The sequence below is a fragment of the Leucoraja erinacea genome, chromosome 14, assembly GCF_028641065.1.
Source record: "Leucoraja erinacea ecotype New England chromosome 14, Leri_hhj_1, whole genome shotgun sequence".
Taxonomy (NCBI): Eukaryota; Metazoa; Chordata; class Chondrichthyes; order Rajiformes; family Rajidae; genus Leucoraja; species Leucoraja erinaceus.
The window spans coordinates 55,027,036-55,051,840 of record NC_073390.1 but is presented as its reverse complement, the minus strand read 5'-3'; the positions used below and the strand labels follow the sequence as shown (position 1 = coordinate 55,051,840).

At 42.9% G+C, this 24,805-nt stretch overlaps 1 protein-coding gene across 1 annotated transcript in view; it reads right to left on the bottom strand.

The window, feature by feature from the left end:
• The window catches only part of ngef (neuronal guanine nucleotide exchange factor), a 77,636-nt gene that overhangs the window by 7,377 nt on the left and 45,454 nt on the right, over positions 1-24,805 (bottom strand). The window contains exons 7-15 of the mRNA XM_055646464.1: positions 20,194-20,354; positions 17,071-17,223; positions 15,943-16,072; positions 15,026-15,100; positions 10,438-10,527; positions 9,723-9,886; positions 8,568-8,726; positions 5,164-5,243; positions 638-742 (exon numbers count right to left, since the gene is read on the bottom strand). Of these exons, the coding sequence (XP_055502439.1) occupies positions 638-742; positions 5,164-5,243; positions 8,568-8,726; positions 9,723-9,886; positions 10,438-10,527; positions 15,026-15,100; positions 15,943-16,072; positions 17,071-17,223; positions 20,194-20,354 (1,117 nt within the window). The remainder of the gene's footprint in view (positions 1-637; positions 743-5,163; positions 5,244-8,567; positions 8,727-9,722; positions 9,887-10,437; positions 10,528-15,025; positions 15,101-15,942; positions 16,073-17,070; positions 17,224-20,193; positions 20,355-24,805) is intronic.

Here is a 24,805-nt window from a genome sequence, read left to right as displayed (position 1 = left end):
GCAATGAGAATGTTGAATCTAAGAATGTTGCCAGATTTACCTTGAACTGATTAATACACTGACTTTTCTCATTATTTTAATCTCCCATTTCCCATCCTTCAGAACATTCTGACCTATTTTTTGTGTTAGTTGCCATGGCATTTTTCCCTTTGAGATATGCAGAAATTGCATAATCCAGGATATGATGGAGTGGGCACCTGGCGTAGATTCAAGGCTCTTCGTTTATATAAACAAGTGTCTCAACACCAGCTTATCCTTCAACACCAAAATGGCATGTCCAGTCAGACATGTCCATGCCTGTCATTTTGGAGCAGTAGGAGACTGCTTGGTTAGCTGATAAACAAGTTCCCATAACCCAACATGTTTTGGATCCTGATGAAGAATGGGCATATTTCTCAGTAGAAGGCATTTCTCAGACAACAGACAACAGCGCCTACTGAAGATAGACTGGAGTAACTCAGTGGGTCAGAGAGAGTTGGCACCTGAGAACACCCTGGTCAACTGCTTTGTTACTAATCCTGGCAGCCCAGTGGGATAATAATCAGAAATCAAGCAGATAAGAGGGTCATGAAATGTAAGGTTACTGAGTAAGGCTTTAAGTTTGGAAGCATACATTCCAACCAGAAGTTCTATTTACCATCAGAAGTCGATTCGACAACATTGAGGATGTCGGCAGCTTCCAGCGACAGTTCGTCTGGTTCCTGTGCGGTGTACCTCTGAATACATTGCACTTGAGGACAATCTGGAAAAAAACACCAACCATTTTAAATTCATTTCTCAGGATCCGGGCTTCACTGGTAAGGCCAGCACTAATTGCCCATTCATTATTGAGTGACGGCGGTCCTTCAGGTGAAGGGATATTCACAGGGTTCCAATACGCAGACCCAGCGATGATGAAGGACCTCTCAAAGTAGGATGGTGTGTGGCTTTGGAGGGGAACCCTGCAGATAATGTGGCTCAGCGGTAGAGTTGCTGCCTCACAGATCCGGGTTCAATCCTGAATAAGGGCGGTGACTGTACGGAGTTTGTTCGTTCTCCCTGTGCCCTGCGTGGGTTTTCTTGGAGATCTTTGGTTTCCTCCCACGCTCCAGAGACGTACCAGTCGTACGCATAGCTTGGAATAAATGTAAATTGTCCCTGGTATGTTTAGGCTTGTGTTAATGTGTGGGAATCATTGGTCAGTGCGGACTCGGTGGGCCAAAGGGCCTGTTTATGTGCTGTATCTCTAGAACGAAGAAAAAACTAAAATTAAATACAAAGGTGTTCTCGTGCATGACCAGGTAGTGAGTGTGGGAGGTGATGGACTAGGCTGTTACATTAGTTTAGACCTTGTAGCTACTGTGTTGTTCAGACACATAGATCATGATTGGTGGAGCAGTGGTTAGAGTTGCTGCCTTGCCGCGCCTGCACCTGGGTTTGATCCCGGCTACGGGTGCTGTCTGTGCAGAGTTTGTACGTTCTGCCCGTGACCCAAGATCTTGACTTTCCTCCCACACTCCAAAGACATACAGGTTTGTAGGTGAATTGGCTTGGAATAAATGTAAATTGTCCCTTGTGTGTGTAGGATAGTGTTAGTGTGTGGGGATCGCTGGTCGGCGTGGATCGGTGGGCCCGAGGGCCTGTTTCCACACTGTATCTCTAAACTAAACTAGGTGCTGGTATTGACATAGAATGCCACGTTGGTAGGTGGATAGATTTTCTCTTGCTAGAGGTGGTCATTTTCTGACACTTTAATGCGATAAGCATTCCTTGTCATTTCTTAACTCATGCCTGAATGTTATCCAATTCTTAATGCATGCAGATAAGAACGCCTACGTTTGTGGAGGAGTTCAAAATGAAATTGGAAGTGAACCTGAAATGACATTGCAAGGAAAGATTATAATTGCTTTAATGATCGGATGATGAAAGAAATTAAAAAGAAACCTTTGGACACCAAATGCTTTTATGTAATCTTTCTGTTTTTTTTTGTTGCAATATATTTTAGATGAGGGTAGGAGTTCAATAAAAATGCAGAGCAAAAACTGTCTTTCACTCATGATCAGATGAAGACATTTTCTCCCATGTATTGGGAAACATAAAATAAGCTGAATTGGGTTATGCCCAAAGAACATAGAAACATAGAAACATAGACAATAGGTGCAGGAGTAGGCCATTCGGCCCTTCGAGCCTGCACCGCCATTCAATATGATCATGGCTGATCATCCAACTCAGTATCCTGTACCTGCCTTCTCTCCATACCCCCTGATCCCTTTAGCCACAAGGGCCACATCTAACTCCCTCTTAAATATAGCCAATGAACTGTGTGGCCTCAACTACCCTCTGTGGCAGAGAATTCCACAGATTCACCACTCCCTGTGTGAAAAATGTTTTTCTCATCTCGGTCCTAAAGGATTTCCCCCTTATCCTTAAACTGTGACCCCTTGTCCTGGACTTCCCCAACATCGGGAATAATCTTCCTGCATCTAGCCTGCAGCAAGAACAATGGCGTAAGTTGTGATGGGGCCCACCGTTATGCCTAGCCAACACAATTTAAACTTAAATCCAGTTTACACTGCTTTAAGGGTAGAATGTAGGTGGGGAGTGGTTCACCAGGATGTTGCCTGGAATGGAGCATTTCAGTTATGAGACACTGGGTCATAAGGTCATAAGGTCATAAGTGATAGGACTAGAATTAGGCCATTGGGCGTATCAACTGTACACCACCATTCAGTCATGACGGATTTATCTCTCCCTCCAAACCCCAGTCTCCTGCCTTTTCCCCCGTAACCTCTAACACACTTACTAATCAAGAAGGGTGGATGGAGCAGGTTTGTTCTGCTTGGGGGAGCAGCTGAGGGGAACCTGACTGAGGTACTGAAGAGGCACGGATGGGTGTGAGAATAAGAAACCTTTCCCCATTGTACAGGTGCCTTAAAGCAGACGTGGAGGGGATTGGATGAAGAATCTTTTCACCCACAGGGTGGTTGAATCCTGGAACACACTGTCCTTTGGGGCAGTCCAGGCAGGAACGTTACACTGGACTTGGTACAGAGGTGACCTTCAAGGATGACCAAGCACTGAAGAAGTACAAGCAGAAAAAGATTGGATAAGTCTGAGACGGCTTGCATTGAGCGACGAGTTGATTAAGGTCTATTGTAGCGGCACCTGGGGAATGTCAAACCTCCGCTATTGGCTGGCGCGGTCATGTGATCGCGTGAGCGTGTAAGCAGGCGTTTAGTAAACCATTCATTCGAGCTCCACCCAGTTCCAAGGAGCTTCATAATTTTGGCTTTTTAAAACCGACTCGTTGTTGACCGAAATTGTTGACCCCGTCAGTCCCATCGTGTATTCGGACTTCGAACATGCAAGCCGCCGCTAACCCCCGACCGACAGCCAGCAAAACGCAGTGGGCCTGAAACTGCCCCGTATCTGGGCAGAGCAGCCTCAAGTGTGGTTCGCCCACATTGAGGCCCAACTTCACCTCCAAAATATCGTCACCGATGCCACCCGATATTTCTACGTGGTCGGGGCGCTCAGCCAATAGAGACGGCCATGTGGTTGCTGCCCCACCTGCAGGATCCTCCAGTAATTGGCAAGTAGCGGACGTGGCCCAGCCACTGCTGAGCGCCGATTTCCTCTGGGCCTTTGGCTTCTGGTGGACGTGCGGGATGAACGCCACGTTCCACCAGCGGGCCCGCGGGCCCTCGACCCCTCGACCCCTCGACCCCTTGACCCCGACCCGCGACCCTCGACCCCGCGACCCTCGGAACCGCCCAGCCCGCAGCCGAGTGCGGTGGCTGAAGTCAAGGGCTCGTACGCCTCGCTGCTCGAGGAGTTCCGGGAGCTCGACTGCGCATGGGGACCATGCGGCGCTCTCTGATAGCCCGTTTCCCCATGCGACCGCCCGGGGAAGCACGCATGGCGGGGATTATTGGCGCGTTAAGCGTGGGGTGGTGCACCATATTCTCACCGCAGGACCGCCATTACATGCACGGATGCGCAGGCTGCTGCCCGACAAGCTGCGCATGTGGACATGGGGACATGCGACGCTCTGATAGCCCGTGGGCGTCCCCATTGTACACGGTCCCTAAAGCACCTGGAGGGTGGAGACCATGCGGGGATTATTGGCGCCTGAACGCCGGCCGCGGGACACGACCGCAGACCGCTACCCGGTTCCACAGATCCAGGATTTCACAGCCCATCTGGAGGGGCCCACCTTCTTTACCAAGGTATGTCATTCGGGTTAAAGAAAGCCGCGCAGGGGTTCCAGCGACTGATGGACATGGTGGGTCAGGGATTGGATTTATATTCATCTACTTAGATGACATCCCACCCAGAGGGAGAACAAGGAGGGAAGAGACGGAGACAGAGACTTTGCCTCCATCACAGTGAGGATGTGCTTGGTGAACTCACTGTGGTGGATGTTTAATTTGTGTTTATTGTATGTTTTGTTATTATTGGTTCTGTGTATGACTGCAGGCAACATAATGTCCTTCATGACCGAAAGGTCTGAATGACAATAAAGGATCTAATTCTAATTCTAATCCTGGTTGCGAGCCGCACCCAACAGGAACACTACACGCACCTGCGGGCGCTGTCCCAGCGGCTCCAGGACCACGGACTCGTAGTCAATCCCGCCAAATGCCAGTTCGGCCTCCGCACAATTTCTTTCCTGGGGCATCACGTCACCTCACAGTGCACAGCTCCGTTAACCACCAATGGCCTTTATCATTATTTATTTTTTGCATGGCTTTCATTCATTGTTCTTTATCTCTCTGCATCATCGTCTATATCTCTCGTTTCCCTTTCCCCAGACCTGTCTGAAGAAGCGTCTCGACCTGAAACATCACCCATTCCTTCTTTCCAGAGATGCTGCCTGAACCGCTGAGTTACTCCAGTTTTTTGTGCCTATCTTCGGTGTAAACCAGCATCTGCACTTCCTTCCTACACAGAAAACTATTATAATACTTCTTTGAATTTTTATGGAATGCACAAAGCAAAATGAATGGGGATCCACCATAGACACACAATTCCAGCACAGAGCAAAGTCTTGCTGCTTATTGCTGGAAAATACTTCAGGAGCAGAGTGCCCTCTTCATCTAATGTCCGTGTAGGAAAATTAAGAGGGACAAAATTTCACCCTGATTGATACTTCAGTAAAGTAAATAATTCATAAATCCTTACCCCAATGCAATGAGCTGGGAGAAACGTATTTAGTTCTTCGGTTTGGCATGAGTGCGTGAACCCAGCGTTTCTTATCACTCCTGCAAAATAAACATGCAGACACCTACAATCAGCAAATAAATAAAGACAGCAGGCAGACTCCAGCACTGTGACATCAATGCACAACCAAACAGGAAACCATGCATTTTAAAACCAAACAACCCCTTAAGTGATTACTTTGGTTGGGCAATTATATTTTCCAGAGACATTTCTTAATCGGAAACATTTCGCACAAAAATTGGCTTTTGTTGTTTTTTGTTGAGTCATAACATTTCAACAGATGACCATATTGAAACAAGAGAAGACCATTGCGTTTCATAGTTTTGAATGGGATGACATTTGTGCTGGTTTCTGAAAAATCATGGAATCATAAAACAAGACAGCACAAGACGACTAAGTGGCCCCATTAAGTCTTTCAACTGACAATCCAATCACTTATGCACTTATTTCCACATCCCTCACTTTTCTATAATAATGTGTCCACGTATTTATTTTATTCCTCTTTTAAGGCAATAATTAACTCTGAATCACCATCACATCAAGCAGTAAATTCCAAATCCTAACTACATGTAGCATGGAAATATTTTAGCCTAATGTCATCTCTGGTTCAATGTCCTTTGGTTGCCAACCTTTGGCAATAGGGAATATTTTAGCGTTGATGTGATTTTAAATTGGTTGAGATTAAACTCACTGACTGGGTGTTCTATGTCAATTATTTTAAACAAAACACAAGATTTATTAATCTGTTCCACAATCCTGAAAAAATTGTGCAATCACTCCCAGATCTTGTTCTCCTCCCCCTTCACCTCTATTTCAAAATTACTCCCATTGGACTTTTTTGTTTATCATTATTCTTTCTACTAAAATCATCTCAAACTTTGCTGCATTGAATTTATTCTGCATGCGTTCACTCATTTACCAGCCAGTTTATATCCTAATTAAACCAAAGCCCGGACTACAAGACTGCTAAACAGCTTCCTACCACAGGCTGTGAGGCTGCTAAACAGTCACTCTGTACTCACAGTCACTTGATTCTGCGGCTGGCACGGACACTTTAATAACTGGCCCTGGCCACTCAAATCAGCGGCCCCGGACATTTTTATGATTGGTTTATTGTATTTTAATATTGTGTTTTACCTGCTTTTAACTATTTATACTGTTCCATCAGGGACTGGATTGTTTTTAGTGTTATTATGTGTGAAATGTTTTAAATTTCATGTGCGATGCTCCGCTATTCACTGGGAAACGTCTTTTCATTTTGCACTGTACAACTGTTGCTTGCAAGATGACAATAAAGGTTGATTGATTTATATAGCTAAACCTATAGCTATCTTCTTACGATCTAATACATTTTCAAGTTTTGTTCTGCTTGTAGTCCTGCAACCAAGTCATCCATATATATTAAAAACAGCAGTGTTTAGTTACGTCCTAAACTAATGTATCGTGACACAGCATCTTAAGAGCCATGTTATCACAAACTCAATTATAACTTAGGCTAACCCTTTGAGTTCCTCTTGATGCCCTTTTGCTATAACCATAGGTTTTATATATGCTCATTAATTTAATATGCATTAGTTAATTGAATACCAATTTAGAGTCACGAGTGTTTAATTGCACCGGAAATTGAACTGAAGCTTGATAGTCCCTTCAAAGCAATAACACAACAGATAAATATGATCATTCATAATATAATAACATTGGTAATATTAGGGAACCAGTCCTCAATAAAAATCCATTTATATGTCAGCTCCAGTCTCTCTGTTATCGCATCAAAAAAGTGTCACAAAATGGTAAGAGAAGCAACATTACCAACATTATTCTGACCTGCTTCTTGTAAAACTATAGTCAAGATGATTTGAACATTGGCAGTACCAGATGAAAAAGTCGTTAGAACTTTTGACTGTGTATTATGCAACAATTCTATCGATTTATTTCACTAACACAAGTAACAACAAGAATATATGTCATTTGTCCCTTTATGAATGTTCCACCATACAATACAATCATGACCAACCCTTTACTTCAATGCCATTTCCTCTACAAACACCTAATATCCAAAACATTTAAAATGGAATCAATCATTTTCGGCTACTGTAGATATTCACTTGCAATTCTGTACATTGCCCCATGCATGTAATTGGAGGGTGTGGTTCACCCATTATATCTACAGGATGTAAATCTATCCTATGCTTATGGTTGGCACAGCGGCACAATGGTAGAATTGCTGCCTTACAGCGCCAGAGACCCAGGTTCGATACTGACTACGGGTGCTATCTGTACGCAGACAGCTGTTCTCTCTGTGACCACATCGGTTTTCTCCGGGTGCTCCGGTTTCCTCCCACATTCCAAAGACGTACAGGTTTGTAGGTTCATTGGCTTCAGTAAATACTTTCTAGTGCAGGATAGAACTAGTGTATGGGTGATTGTTGGTCAGCGTGGACCTCGGTGGGCCGAAGGGCCTGTTTTCACACTGTCACTCTAAAACTAAAAAAAATCCTGGAATTTGAAGGCAGTGACATTCCAGTCATTTATTAGAAGAACAGGTGGTGTATTTGCTATTGAACTAATCAGCTCAGCGGATGAGGCTGACAGCAAAAAAGCTGGATGTAGAGAGATTGCAAATGAAACGGCGCAGGGAAGTGTTTTGACAGCAGACCCTTTTAAAGAACTCCCATCCTGTATATTATTAGAATATCATTTGCATAGCTACTTAATGGAATAACTGTGCCCTGATTTATTTTTACTTTGCTTCCTTTCCCGATGAAGTGAGATGACAGCCGAGCCTGCTGTCCTCGGAGATACATCACATTCACCAATAAATAACTTTGGAGAGAAAAATAAGGATATGAAGAGATTAATTTTGCCAAATAGATGCTGCAACCTATAAAATAGACACAAAATGCAGGGGTAACTGAACGGGACACGCAGCATCTCTGGAGAGAAAGAATGGGTGACGTTTTGGGTCGAGATCCTTCTTCAGACTCATCTATACAACAATCTATGCCATAATCTATAAGCTTGTCGAAAATAATTTGTCCCATCATTGTGTGCATACTGCTTGATAAAAGCTGAGAATGGGTAGAGTTGAAAGGAAAGGGACAGTTTTAATCCTGAAACAAGACAGTGTTGGAAATACAAAATTCAAATCTTTCATCTCGGATTGTTAAGAACATGCCAAATATTAGCTTGCCTTTCCTTCCTGCAATACTCTGTGAGAATAGTTTGGGAAGTGGAATTGCTGGAATTAATGATTTAGTTGAGTTATTAATGTAGTTTCAAAGGAGTCTAAGGAAATTCATTGAAGTCTGATGCATGCTACCATTATCACATTATTTCAAAGCCCTTCCCTCCATTGAGACACTTACAGTGACTTTGCTTTCAGCATATATTGGATCTCCCGGTCATTGCAATTCTCCAAGAGCCGTAGAGTGAAGACATTTGCCAACGCCTGACCCTGGTCATCCAGCTCTTGAACTCGAAGGAGACCTCGAAGTGCATAGTCAAACACTTCATATCGGTCACCACTAGAAAGGAGAGATTTCACAGTTAAGAACATCCACGCTGAATCATTTGATGGAGAATGTGTAGGAAGGAACTGCAGGTGCTGGTGGGGTGAGGTTGAAAGGCAGATGTTTGGACGAGGGCCAGATGGTAAAGATGAGGCAATGGCTGCCTGAAATTGCTAGTTGAAAGGCATGCAAGTCTGAAGAAGGGTCTCGACCCGAAACGCCACCCATTCCTTCTCTCCAGAGATGCTGCCTGACCCATTGAGTTACTCCAGCATTTTGTGTCTACCTTCCATTTAAACCAGCATCTGCAGTTCTTTTTTACACAAGGTGTCTTGGATGTAGGTTGGAAGGGGCTGAACAAAAGGTGGTAGGATGGAATATACAGCCGGGTGCATCTAATTTGTCCCACAAATTGCTTCATAAAATCCACCTGACTGCGTCAACATTACATCATTTCTGGTTCCCAACTTCTGGTTACACATAGTAAAACTCAATTGGCACAGAATTGTGCTGAAGGGCCAAATCCCCAAACCATTGCAGCATGTTACATAGAAAGATAGAAACATAGAAAATAGGTGCAGGAGGAGGCCATTCAGCCCCTCGAGCCAGCACCGCCATTCATTGTGATCATGCCCTCAGTCCTCATCAAATGTCTGATCCTCCACAAATGAGAAATTCTTGACATTACAGGAGCCAGAAATGTTGGATTTCAAAATGAAGCAACATTGTCGGACAGACATCAACAATTATTGAACAAATAAACTTCTTAATCAAAGTGCAGATTTTAAAACCTATCCGTGTTACCCACAGCCACACAATAAATGCACTTAATTCCTCTATATTTCGAGCCATAGTCATACAGCACAGAAATAGACCCTTCGGCCCAACATGCCACTGCTGACACAAGATGCCCGGTCTATACTAGTCCCACCTGCCTGCATTCGGCTCATATCCCACTAAACCTTTCCTATCCATTTCTGATACTTCAGATACAATTTTTCAAGGACTTACTAGGATTGTTTCCTGGTTATCAGAAAAAGATCATTGAACAAAATCAGGAAGACTGGCTTAAACAATTTCTTCTTCCGAAACGTTCGTGTTGCTTTCTGTCCCGACATTTGTTCGAGTTCACCTTCCTTCAGCAGCCACCGGGAGTGGGAGATGATTGGCACAGCCTGGCAAAGGCACAGGTTTGAATTAGAAGCATTCTTTGGGAACAGTAAAGTGTCTGAGAGCTTGCATGGTTACTGCTAATAAAGTGTAAATTAAGGTGACATGTTACAGCTTACAAATTCCATTACACTTCATAGCAAACATCTTGCAAAAAAAATGAATAGCTTTTTACTTTTAATTTTACCTGACAACTTTCTTTCTCTGTTTAAGAAGGAACTGCAGATGCTGGAGAATCGAAGGTTACACAAAAAAGCTGGAGAAACTCAGTGGGTGCAGTAGCATCTATGGAGCGAAGGAAATAGGCCTATTTCCTTCGCTCCATAGATGCTGCTGCACCCGCTGAGTTTCTCCAGCTTTTTTGTGTAACTTTCTTTCTCTATTTTGTGTCTCTAGTTTATTCATTTATTCATTGCATTCTATTCTGAAGAACGTTTGGTTTCGAAGCTTCAGAAACAGACTTCATACAGTCATAATTATACTATGTGGAAACATGCCCTTCCACCCAACATGCCCACACCGACCACCATGTCCCATCTACACTAGTTCCATTTGCTTTGACTTTAAATTCCAGTTTCTTCTCAAAATTGATCAGCTGCTCAGTCCTGCTCATTTTTTTAACACGTTCACTACACTCTTTGATGATCTTCAACAGAAAGAAAAGATTATTCTGAATAACAGATACTTTTTTGTAGTCAGGGTGCTTTCAGATGATCAAAGATAAAAATACATTAAATGACCAACGTTCCGATTATCTTTGTCCCATCATATGCATAACTCTTTTAATCTGCAGTTATGAATAGAATGACTTTCATGCTTATATAATCATTAATCAATGATGTGAAATGGGCAAGATTTACTTGGTAGGTGCCACAACCTGGAATCTCCATTCAACAACGTAGCTGCCACTGCCTTAGTTCCTGCAGGTGACATTTTCTGGTAGGTACATTATATTACTTATCCTACCAAAATGATTATCTTACTAATCCACTAAGTCCTCATTACTTACGATGGATCGGGCACTGAATACCCACAATAACAACAAAAGATCTAGATAGCACCGTACATTGTTTGTACGTACTGTATGTACATTCGCCACGTGATCCTGGGGGATTTGTCCGGGTACACCGGTTTACTCCCACACCTCAAAGACGTACAGGTTTGTAGGTTAATTGGCTTCAGTTAAAAATAAATTATAAATTGTCCCTAGTGTATCGTGGACGGGGTGATCGGCACTGACTTGGTGAGCTGAATGGCCTGTTTCCACACTGTATCTCTAAGTCTAAAGTCTCTGAGGCCTCTGACATTAACATTAAGGCTGCAATCATATACCCCAAACAATCTCTATGTAATTTTCAGCTTCTCATAAAAGCTGAAACAGGTAAGCATTTTGGACCGCAACATCTCCCTACACTCCTGTTCCTGGTCCAGCCACAAACTTACCTTGGCTCCTGAATGCTGCTGGTCCCAACCCCATTCTTGACCACACACCTACTGTCTGGTTAATATTTCTCTATTTGCCAGCACAACACATCAAACTCCATCCATTCCAAAGCAAACTGGATTCACCAGGTATCAGAGGATAGGACTCTGGAGGACATGTTATATTTACCAATGCTCTTTCATTTTGGTCCACTGCACCCTTTCCAAAGCCTCCACTTCCTACCCGTAGTGGGGGAACCAGAAATGTTGCAAATGTGATTTAACCAAAGTCCTATGGAGTTGCCTCATGCCTTCCTGACTATTACACTCAATGCTCTAAACCTATGAAAACAAGCATATCATATGCATTCTTTATTACTCTATCAACCTCTGTTGCCACTTCCAGGGTGATGACTGGGCGAGGGGTATTAGCTACAGGGATTGGACTTGGATTGTTTTCAGGGACAGACTTTGATTGTTTTCTTTGGAATACAGGGCGACAGGGAGACGTGATTAAAGTAAATACAATTATAATAGGCATAGATAGAGTGGACAGTCAGAACCTTTAACCCAGGATGTAAAATCAAATATTAGAGGGTATGGTTTTAAGGTGAGAGAGGCAAAGTTTAAGGAAGATGTGCAGGACAAATTGTATTTTATATACAGAGGGTGGCGAGTGGCTGGAACACACTGCCCAGAGTGGTGGTGGAGGCAGATATCATAGTGGGATTTAAGAGACTTTTGGATAGGCTCATGGATATTCAGGCATTGGATATGTGCGGGTTGATAAGAGATAGTCTTGGCATCATGATCAGCACAGGCATTGTGGGCTGAAGGGCCCGTTCTTGTTCGGTACTGTTCTATGTTCTATACTAATGCATATTTTATTCATTTAAATTCTCGATAGAATTTTCCATGCAGTTATCTCCGTTTAAAGTCATAAGCTCATAAGAGCATGTGACAGCAGAAGAATTAGGCCATTCGGCCCATCAAGTCAACTCCACCATTCAATCATGGCTAATCTACCTCCCCATCCTCCTGCCTTTTCCTCATACCCTCTGACACCTGTACTAATCAAGAATCTATCTATCTCTGCCGTGAAAATATCCATTGGCTTGGCCTCCACAGACTTCTGTTGCAAATAATTCTGCAGATTCACCACCCTCTGACTAAAGTAATTTCTCTCATCTCCTTCCTAAACGAACGTCCTTTAATTCTGAGAATTCCATTCAGGTTGAATACCAAGAAAGCTCCCTACATAATGAGTTTAGAACGATACAGCACAGGAACAGGGCTGTTTCCCCACAAGGTTCAGAAAATGAAATATGTTTGGTAATGTTCCAGTGTCAGCCCCATTCAATCATTGTTTCTTGAAATATTTCCAACATTAATATTCTGCGGAATTTATGGAATTATTGTTGTGGAACTTTATCGTCTGTTGCGGGAAACTTGCTTTTAAACATCACAGAGAAAATAAAACCTTTTGACCCACTTTAATGTTAAAGTGACCATCAATGATTATTTTCCAGCACTCCAGTCAAATGGAGAGAGGATGCACGAGACAGAATCCACGACTAGTTTACAAAGGAATGCAGTGAGTCATGTGCCTATGAATCATTGTACTGCAGGAGCCGGTAACAGCCCCTCCTCATTATGATCTCACTAAACAACAACACTTTGCCAAGCATGAAACAAGGCGACGGTGTATTGTGGCACTTGGTCATTTAGCTACAGATTTGATTTCCTTCCTGTGTGTGTTTAATATGGAAATCACCAACTGTTGTCAAACTATATTGCCCAAACAGCCTTGTACAGGGCAAGGTGAACATTAAAGTTTTTAGCAACTCAAAGAGCAAAATGTTACAATTGCACAAGCGGGAAGTCTGAAATTGGAGATACTCAGCAGGCCAGACAGCAACCACGCAGAGAGTTTTTGATGAATGAACCTGCCTCGGGAATTCTCTGCGTTGAAGTTCCCCCTCATATTACCCCTAAAAAGGTCCCTGTGGAGTCCCAATCTTCCCAATCAAAGGGATATTTTTAATCACAGAGATAGATAGATTCTGATTAGAATAAAGCCCTAACTTATTCAACCTATCTCTGTCAGTTGGGTTATGGGGAGTAAAAAGACATCCTTCCTATATAAAGAGAATGGGGTTAGGAGGGAGAGATAGATCCCAGCTTCTCAATGCCGTGATTTTGAAAGGTGGAGTGGACTTGATGGGCCGAATGGCCTAATTCTGCTCCTATCAATTATGACCTTACGACAAAGGTCAATTAGCTTTTAGATTAAATATATTTTAAGGAGCATATCGGGAAAACAATTGAATATATGTGCAGTGGTGAGAGAGGGTTATCAACTGAGAGAGGGGATAAAGGTTTAACAGGCACACATAGTCTGCATGGAGAAGGCGTAGATGGGGGGGAGATGAATGAGAACAGAGAGGGAGAGACAAACAAACAGACGTGTAGAAAGGAACTTCAGATGCTGGGATATACCGAAGATAGACACAAAGTACTGCAGTAACTCAGCGAGAAAGAGGATGGTGATGTTTCAGGTTGGGATCCTTCACACTGACTATGTGGAAATGATTTTAGTTCCGGTTTCTGCCATTAAATGTGTTTTTCTATCTCACAGTTCCCGCACAGTTCTTTCTTTAAACCTCTCATTCTCTGTTCCCCACCTCTTTTTATTTACATCACCTCCAGACAGGTTAGTTTGATTAATGAACCCCAATCACCATTAAAGTCATTGAGTCACTGACCTCCAAACTATTGTAAACTTGCCCTTTGTTTTCGCCATAACCTCTTCTTCTTTGAAATTAAAAATATGCTGACATCTACTTTTTAAAAAGTCATTAACCTGCAATGTTATTTACTTTTTCTCCCACCACAGATGCTGTCTGACCTTCTCAACATTTCCAGCATTGTGTGTTTAATTAAAATTAACACTGTTACAAATATTCTTAATTTCCTTCATGACCATGTTTTTCTACTATTGTATCGACTAAGTTTATGGACTACTCTTAAAGGACCATTAATCTGCAATTATCCCCCTCTTTCCATTTGTGCTTTCATCACTAAATAAAAATGAATGGTTAGAGATGCTAATAGTGCACGTGAGGACCTAATTGAAAGAATATGTTTCACAACGCTATCTAATATATTTTGAAGCATTTATCCCATTTACAAACACTATGCAATAGTAATCAAAAATGCAGTGGGTCTAGGCCCAGAGGGCACAGCCTCAGAATAAAAGGATGTCCCTTTAGAATGAAGATGTGAGGAATTTCTTTAGCCAGAGGGTGGTGAATCTGTGGGTTTAATTGCCACAGACGGCTGTGGAGGCCGTCATTTGGTATTCTTGAAGCGGAGATTGATAGGTTCTTGATTATTAAAGGAATCCAAGGTTAAGGGGAGAAGGCAGGAGAATGGGGTTGAGACGGAACAATAGATAGAAGTGTGGAGCAGACTTGATGGGCCGAATGGCATAATTCTGCTCCTAAGTCTTCTGGTCTTGTGATAAATAATTATATAGACACAACAAAAGGCAAATGAGAAAAAAATGTGACAGAAATGTTGGAATGCATGGAAATTAATATCAAGATAAGGAAGACTAGGATAATGTTGTGTGTACTGGAGTACTGTCCTCAGGTAAAACCATGGCAATGAAGTAAGAAAAGAAAGTTGACTTAAACTGTTAAGAGAAATGAGTCTTGTACCTTTTCCAGTTCTTTATGTGCCGTCACAGCTGTGTTTTCCCTCTTCGACTCTTCCTCGGCTATTTTCAAGATATTCTAACAAAGTTAAATTTAAAGACATAAACTACTGAGCAGCAATTTCTTAAAAATAAAACAAAATGTTGACATATTTTTCTTACACAAATACCAGCTTTGTGGGGGCAGCAAAAGAACTTCCGTAAAAAGTTCCACCTCGATATCTTGCTTCCCTCCATCTAAGTGAGTCCGATGGGGCCCATTCAACCACAATAAGCAGTAATTAGCCTGGCTGGGAATCTAATTCTCCACTGGTTAAGTGGTTAAGGTTCACAGGGCAAATCAACATTCATTTAATTATGTTTGGGGAAAGTTGCAATTTCTTGTGGCCAGTTTTTGGGAACATGACTGTATTTCAAAGTGAGTCATCTATTAAACAATCTGAATGCAACAAAATGTTCACACCATGGTTTCCTACGCCTCTGTGTAAAAGGGAACCCTCATTAAGCATGTTGAAAATATATTATTTACTTTGGTTGTGAAATATTTATGCATTAACAACATTTAACATGACAGTGCATTTCAAAGTGAGTGATCTATGAAACAAGCTGTAAGCAACAACATGTTCACTTTGTATCTTCCTATGTCCCACATTAAAGGGGACCCTCATTAAATAAGCATGTTAAAAATATACTGTTTATAATAGTTGAGAAATATTTACACATTGACATTTCATAGCTGTTTGTATTAAATGACATTTTGCTGCGCAGTATAAAAGTGGTGAAATACTTGACCCAAACCTGCAATTTGGAGTCATGTGTTATTGATGTCCCATCGAAATGGTGGATTGCCTTCATCATATGGAGTAATGATCACGACACTAATAAACAAAGATATATTTCCATTGTTCTCAAGTAATTTACCTGGACCAGTAGTTTTAAACGTGTTATCCTTTGAAAGGGGAGGATGAGAAATGAGGGGAATGGCAGTCCTCTACATTTGGGATCCTTCTCGAGTTCAGCCATCGCATTACGGAACTGAAGGTTGTTTTCCCTTTGAAAAGAAAGTATCATGTCAAAGGGTTGAGTTTTAACTCTCAAAACAGGTTGGTAGTGATCATGCCAGAGGTTCAACTACAGAGCCTGCAGAACAGTACATCAACCTGCGCAAATCAGCCCCTTGGCTTTCAAGAAAGGGGAGGATAGTCAGTGGCTGATCTAGTCTCAGGAAATGGGGTTGCAATTTGGACATTATGGTTAGGCTTTATTTTATCATTTACATTTTGGCCCACATCAAAGCAATGACCAAGAAAGAACACTGTCTCTACTTCCTGACAAGGCTTAGGAAGTTCAACATGTCCCCCAACAACCCTCAACAACTTCTACAGATGTGCTTGTACAAAGCACAGAAAGGAGCCAAGGTCAGTGTCGATCAGCCATGATCATATTGGACACGGACCATGACACGCACGCATCATGGCACACACGCACACACACACACACGCACACACACGCACACGCGCGGACACATACGCACACACACGCACACACACGCACACACACGCGGACACACACGCACACACACACGCACGCACACACACGCACGCACACACACACGCACGCACGCACACACACACACGCGCACACACACAGACACGCGCGTGCACACACACACACACACACACACACGCACACACAGTAGGGGTATCAAGAACCAGAGTACATAGGTTTAAGGTGAAGGCGGAAAGATTTTATAGGAATCTGAGGGGTATGTTTTTCACACGAAGGGTGGTGCATGTATGGAGTGAGCTGCCGGTGGAGGTAGTTGAGGCAGGTACTATTGCAACGTTAACAAAGCAATTAGACAGGTAAATGGATTTATCAGGTTTGGAGGGATATGATTCAAACACAGGCAAGTGAGACTAGTGTAGAAGGGCCAAGTTGGTCAGTATGAGCAAGTTGGACTGAAGGGCCTGTTTCCACATTCTATGTCTCTATCACACACATGGCTCTACATTCTTGTTCAGACATTGAAAAATCAATGAAGCCTACATTGTTCGTCGATAGGCGGCCTCCTGATAGCTCTGGTTCGTGACGTATGGGATGTAAACGTTAAAATAGTCAACTGTGTGTTCGTACACAATATCACAGACATCCGAGATGACGATATCTTCCTCCACACGGTGCTCCAGATCCTGAAAGAATCTGAAAACAATGTACAGCAAGATTTGACGACCATTGTTAAAGGTTGTGAGGTGATGATGGACCTTTGTTGTCACATTTAAACTGTGACACACGATATCGATGTAAATATCTTACAGGGAGAGCTCAATATGAAAATAACTAAAGCAGGGCAAAATTATGCTATACCTGCAGGATCGTCAGGTACTTATAAAGTATCTCCCTTTATAAGTATATTAGGAATTCATTTTACACTCATATACAGTCCTGTGGAAGTAAACCACAATCAATCATTGCCATTCCCTCATTAACGTCAATCCTCTTGAAACTGCTACAGCCCATTTAGAGCAGGAGGGAAGGGCAGGAATTTTGAGGATTTTCATCTTATTCTTGGAGGAGAATAAGGAGATTCGGCCCATCATTCAATCATGGCTGATCCACCGATCTATCCCTCTTAACCCCAATCTCTTGCTTTTGCCCCATAACACCTGACACACTAACTAATCAAGAATCTGTCAATCTCTGCCTTAAAAATATCTATTGACTTGGCCTCCACAGCCGTCCGTGCCAATGAGTTCCACAGACTTGCCAACCTCTAAGTAAAGAATTTTGCACCAACCTTTCACTGATTCCAGCACAGCATGAAGACAGCTTGGGATGGAACATTGTGCAATCATCTGTGTCATTCCCCACATCTGATAGAAGGAAGAGCATTTGAAGTTGGTTGGCCCCCTCACTGTCCTGAGAAACTCTCATAGTGATGGCCTGGTGTTTAGATGTTACACTCCAGATAATAGCGATCATTAGTTGAAGAACCATTGAGGGCACATGAAGGTAAGATCTTTTGCCCAAAGTGCAGTAGGGGACTGGACTTCCTTTCTACATGGGTGGTAGAGGCAGGAACTTCAATCACATTTTATCAGTATTATGATTGGATTGCACTTGAAGTGTAGTGACCTGTAGGGCCACTGATACAGTGTGGAAACAGGCCCTTCAGCTCATCCAGTCCGCGCTGACCAACTATCACTCTGTACACTAACACTATCCTACACACCAGGCAGGGACAATTTACAATTTTTACCAAAGCCAACTAACCTATTAACCTGTACTTCTTTGGGCTGAGGCACCCGGGGAAAAGCCATACAGTTACATGTAGAATGTACGAGTTCTGCACAGTCAGCGCCCGTAGTCAGGATTGAACCCGGGTCTCTGGTGCTGTAAGGCAGCAATTCTACCTCTGTGCTGGAGAGGATTTTTGGCACAGGAACCACAGGGCCAAAAAGGGCCCTTGTTTCTCTTAGTGCTGTTTCCAAGCAATGTTCAGTACAGAAAGGTACTGGTTCTTCAGCTGAGAGAAGACTGTAAATGGCAATCAATGTATTGCTAATCAAATACAGGGTACTGAGAATGCCTAGCATCTGTGTAACACTGAGTTAATTAATTATATTTTAATTTCCCTGCTGTTGTGTTCGGATTTGAACCAATGTCTCCAGCTCATTAATCCAGGTCACTGCCTCACTGGTCCTGCAGTTTAGTCTCAAAATATTATTCTAACATGACTCTTATATAAACTCCTTTTGCAACATTACCTCAACCCAAATGTAGCTGATGCAGGTTGTGCAGAAGCTGATCTAAACAGAACAAACTTCCCAATAATAACACCAAGGGCGGCACGGTGGCACTGCTGTAGAGTTGCCGCCTTATGGCACCAGAGACCCGGGTTCAATCCTGACTACAGTTGCTGTCTGTCTGGAGTTTGCATGTTCTCCCCTAGATCTGTGTGGGTTTTCTCCAGGATCTCCGGTTTCCTCCCACACTCCAAAGACGTACAGGTTTGTAGGCTAATTGGCTTCCGTATAATTGTAAATTGTCCCGCGTGTGTGTGTAGGATAGCGTTAGTGTGCGGGGATCGTTGGTTGGCACGGACTCGGTGGGCCGAAGGGCCTGTTTCTGCGCTGTATCTCTAAACTAAACTAAACTTAATCTCCAAGTAATCTGTGTACATTTGAGTTTGTTTGTAGTCTATTGTCACAGCGAAAACCTTTTGATGTGTGCTTACCAGTGTGCTAACCAGTGTGCTAACCAGTGTGCTTACCAGTGTGCTAACCAGTGTGCTTACCAGTGTGCTTACCAGTGTGCTAACCAGTGTGCTAACCAGTGTGCTAACTAGTGTGCTAACCAGTGTGCTAACCAGTGTTCTAACGTGTGCTAACCAGTGTGCTAACCAGTGTGCTAACCAGTGCTAACCAGTGTGCTTACCAGTGTGCTAACCAGTGTGCTAACTAGTGTGCTAACCAGTGTGCTAACCAGTACTAACTAGTGTGCTAACTAGTGTGCTAACCAGTGTGCTAACCAGTGCTAACCAGTGTGCTAACCAGTGTGCTAACCAGTGTGCTAACTAGTGTGCTAACCAGTGTGCTAACCAGTGTGCTAACCAGTGTGCTAACCAGTGTGCTAACCAGTGTGCTAACCAGTGCTAACCAGTGTGCTAACCAGTGTGCTAACCAGTGTGCTAACTAGTGTGCTAACCAGTGTGTTAACCAGTACTAACCAGTGTGCTTACCAGTGTGCTAACCAGTGTGCTAACCAGTGTGCTAACTAGTGTGCTAACTAGTGTGCTAATCAGTGTGCTAACCAGTGTTCTAACTAGTGTGCTAACCAGTGTGCTAACCAGTGTGCTAACCAGTGCTAACCAGTGTGCTTACCAGTGTGCTAACCAGTGTGCTAACTAGTGTGCTAACCAGTGTGCTAACCAGTACTAACTAGTGTGCTAACTAGTGTGCTAACCAGTGCTAACCAGTCAACAGAAAGACAAGAGGGATCCTTTTGGATATAAATCAGGATGTGGCTAAATCCTGAATCTTGTTCAACATTTATCGGAGGCAAACTCTCAGTTGTGACATTAAATGGGATCAACCGTTCAAATTATGAGTCCATGGATTGTGCAATGTTTTCCTTCAGATGAAACCAGAGACTTGATGTCCTTTCACTTACCGTTCACTCGCTGCTTTGATATCGAGGATGTTGGAGAAAATATGATGTTTCTCAATGGGACTGAGTATCTCACTGAGCTGCTCAGACTTCATGAAGTGGTAAACTAATATCTCCAGGCTCTTGTAGTAAGATGCTTCCGATGTGACCAGCTCAAACATCGCCTAAAGGAAATGTCGCTGAGTGATTAAAATGCATTTCTGTACATTCAGTTCTTAAAATGTTCACAATTAAAATGTACATCATGCCAGATTTTAATGCTATTGATTTTCTCATTTTAACTGCTTTGTTTTATATACAAACCTATCAACAGTTTTAAAAAACATTCCATGAAGAGAATGCATATGCTCCCACATTAGTTATGTATCTGGATCCTACAGAATAATTGCAATGGGTTGCCATGATTGTCTTATTGTGCGAGCAGGTTTACATATAATTCCATCATCTGTACAGTGCATCTGTACATTAGGAACTTTCACATTTCATAGGAAGGCAGACAGATATCTCCCCCTCCCCACCAGTTTACTAAAGCAGCCTGTCTCGTCTTTTTAGTTTAGTTTAGTTTAGAGATACAGCGTGGAAACAGGCCCTTCAGCCCACCGGGTCCACCACGACCATTGATCCCCGCACATTAACACTATCCTACACCCACATTCACACCAAGCCAATTAACCTACAAACCTGTGCGTCTTTGGAATGTGGGAGGAAATCAAAGATCTCGGAGAAAACCCACACAGGTCACGGGGAGAACGTGCAAACTCCATACAGACAGCACCCGTAGTCGGGATCGAACCCGGGTCTCAAGCGCAGCATCCGCTGCAAGGCAGCAACTCTACTGCTGCGCCACCGTGACCGCCCACTTCTTATTATCTGTTGTGTAACGACTTTTTCACCAACTCCATCTACATCCAGAAATACCTCTTTGTTTCCTTAATTTACTTTTCATTCCTTATTCAGACTTCCCTTTCATGTTATTGATTTTTTTTTCAGATTTCCAAATCACCCTGTGGCTGAGAACATGCAAACTGTCAGCAACATAGAAACATGGAAACATAGAAAACAGGTGCAGGAGTAGGCCATTCGAGCCAGCACCACCATTCAACATGATCATGGCTGATCATCCAAGATCAGGATCCCGTTCCTGCTTTCTCCCCATATCACTTGATTCTGTTAGCCCTCAGAACTACATCTAACTTTCTCTGGAATACAGTGCATTCAGAAAGTATTCAGACCTCTTCACTTTTTCCACATTCTGTTACGTTACAGTCTTAATTTAAAATTGATTAAATTCTTTTCTTTTGTCATCTACACACAATACCCTATAATAAAAATGCGAAAACAGGTGTTTAGAAATTTTTTGCAAAGTAATTAAAAATAAATAACTGAAATATCACATTGACGTAAATATTCAGACCCGTTGCTATGACACTCACAATTGAGCTTCGGTGCATTCTGTTTCCATTGATTATCCTTGAGATGTTTCTGCAACTTGATTGGAGTCCACCAGTGGTAAATTAACTTGATTGTACATGATTTGGAAAGGCACACTCCTGTCTATATAAGGTCCCACAGTTGACAGTGCATGTCAGAGCAAAAACCAAGCTATGAAGTTGGTGGAATTGTCCTCCGAGACAGGATTGTGTCGAGACACAGATCTGGGGCAGGGTATAAAACAATTTCTGCAGCATTGCAGGTCCCAAAGAGCACAGTGGCCTCCGTCATTCTTAAATGGAAGAACTTTGAAACTGCCAGGACTCTTCATAGAGCTGGCCGCCCGGCCAAACTGGGTAATCGGGGGAGAAGGGCCTCGGTCAAGGAGGTGACCAAGAACCCAATGGTCACTCTGACAGAGCTCCAGAGTTCCTCCATGGAGATGGGAGAACCTTCCAGAAGGACAACTATATCTGCGGCACTCTACCAATCAGGCCTTTATGGTAGAGGGGCCAGATGGAAGCCACTCCTCAGTAAAAGGCACATGACAGCCCGCTTGGAGTTTGCATAAAGACACCTAAACACGATTATCTGGTCTGTTGAAACCAAGATTGAACTCTTTGGCCTGAATGCCAAGTGTCACATCTGGAGGAAACCAGGCACCGCTCATCACCTGGCCAATACCATGTGAAGCATTGTGGTAGCAGCAGCATCCTGTGGCGATGATTTTCATAGGCAGGAACTGGGAGACTAGTCAGGATCGAGGGAAAGATGAACGGAACAAAGTACATCGAACATCTCTGGAGGGACCTGAGTGCATCAACACTCCCCATCTAACCTGACAGAACTTGAAAAAATCTGCAGAGAATAATGGGAGAAACTACCCAAATACAGGTGTGCCAAGCTTGTAGCGTCATGCCCAAGAAGACTTGAGGCTGTAATCGCTGCCAAAGGTGCCTCACAAAGTACTGAGTAAAGGGTCTGAATACTTATGTAAATGTGATATTTCAGTTATTAATTTTTAATTACTTTGCAAAAATTTATAAAAACATGTTTTCGTTTTTTAATTATGAGGTATTGTGTGTAGACTGATGATAAAAAAAATGAAATTAATCAATTTTATAATAAGGCTGTAAAGTAAAAATATGGGAAAAGTGAAGGGGTCTGAATGCACTGTATATGCGTACAGTTTTGGTCTCCAAATCTGAGGAAGGACATTATTGCCATAGAGGGAGTGCAGAGACGGTTCACCAGACTGATTCCTGGGATGTCAGGACTGTCTTATGAAGAAAGACTGGATAGACTTGGGTTTATACTCTCTAGAATTTAGGAGATTGAGAGGGGATCTTATAGAAACTTACAAAATTCTTAAGGGGTTGGACAGGCTAGATGCAGGAAGATTGTTCCCGATGTTGGGGAAGTCCAGGACAAGGGGTCACAGCTTATGGATAAGGGGGAAATCCTTTAAAACCGAGATGAGAAGAACTTTTTTCACACAGAGAGTGGTGAATCTCTGGAACTCTCTGCCACAGAAGGTAGTCGAGGCCAATTCATTGGCTATATTTAAGAGGGAGTTAGATGTGGCCCTTGTGGTTAAGGGGATCAGGGGGTATGGAGAGAAGGCAGGTACGGGATACTGAGTTGGATGATCAGCCATGATCATATTGAATGGCGGTGCAGGCTCGAAGGGCCGAATGGCCTACTCCTGCACCTAATTTCTATGTTTCTATGTTTCTATCCTCTCGCTATGAAGGCCAACATGCTATTAGCTTTCTTCACTGCCTGCTGTACCTGCATGCTTACTTTCAAAGACTGATGTACAAAGACACCCAGGTCTCGTTGCATCTCCCCTGTTCCAAATCTGACACCATTCAGATAATAATCTGTTGTCTTGTTCTTTCCACCAAAGTGGATAACCTCACATTCATCCACATTATACTGCATCTGCCCACTCACCCAACCTGTCCAAGTCACCCTGGATTGTCCTATTTGGTGATCTTGAGCTTCGAGAGATTAAATATGGATTCTCCCATATCAGATATGAATAAAATATGAATATTTGATATTTACCTTATGAGTTGTACTGCCAATTATGTGATGTTTCACCTATCCCATTTATAATTTGACGGATATCATCATCCATATAACCTCTAGAGTAAGTGGCAAGTTTAATATTCTGACCCTGCTGGGCCTCAACACCACCCTGTGTCACTGAATCTTGGACTTTCTGACAGAGAGACCGCAGTCAGTCCGTGTTGGCAAGAACACTTCAGGCTCGATCACGCTGAGCACCGGCTCCCCTCAAGGCTGTGTGCTCAGCCCGCTGTTGTTCACACTGCTCACACATGACTGTGCTGCCAGATTCAGGGACAATAAGATCATAAAATTCGCGGATGACACTACAGTGGTGGGACTCATCAGTGGAGATGACGAAACAATGTACAGGGAGGAAGTAGAACTGATGAAGCCGAATAAAGTTACAAAAATAAGAAAAAATTAAAATAGGTTTCAGGGCTAGCTTACAGTTTATATTTAGTGTCAAATTAGGCTTGTCTCAGGTTGCAGTGTGTGGGATAATAAATACCATAACATTGTCTCCCAAGTGAGGAGGTGATAGAGGAAGAGAGACATAGCTAGTCACATCTTTGAAGCAAGAGGCAATAAAGCAGATGGCCTATGTTTATGAGGGACCAAGTGACAAAGAAGAACCAGGGAAGTGGAAATAAAATAACCTAAAGCAAATGGCCAATGTTTTTAGTATATCTTGTACCATGTAAACAAAAGGCCTTTGATGTGATGTAATCTGTGGAAACCTTTTCCTGTACCTCTGACCATGATTAATGTCTGTGGAATGTGCTGAGGGGACAAAAAAACCCTATTTAAAGCAATGTAATTCTGTTGTTCAGAGAAGAGGACCGAGGACAGTTGAGTGTCTACATTGGTCACTTAGCTGGAATTCTCGCTCCCTTCCATCGGCCGATGTTAAGTAAAGTTTTGAACTGGTCTACCAAACAGTTTGTGTGGTGTCTGTTTATTAAGAAGCGAACCTGGTTTAGTAGTTAAGATAAGTAGTAATTGAATGTCGACAAAACTAAGGAGATGGTTGTCGACTTCAGGAGGGCGCAGCCAAAGCATACACCCCTCAACATCAGTGGCACTGCAGTGGAGAGAGTGGAGAGCATAA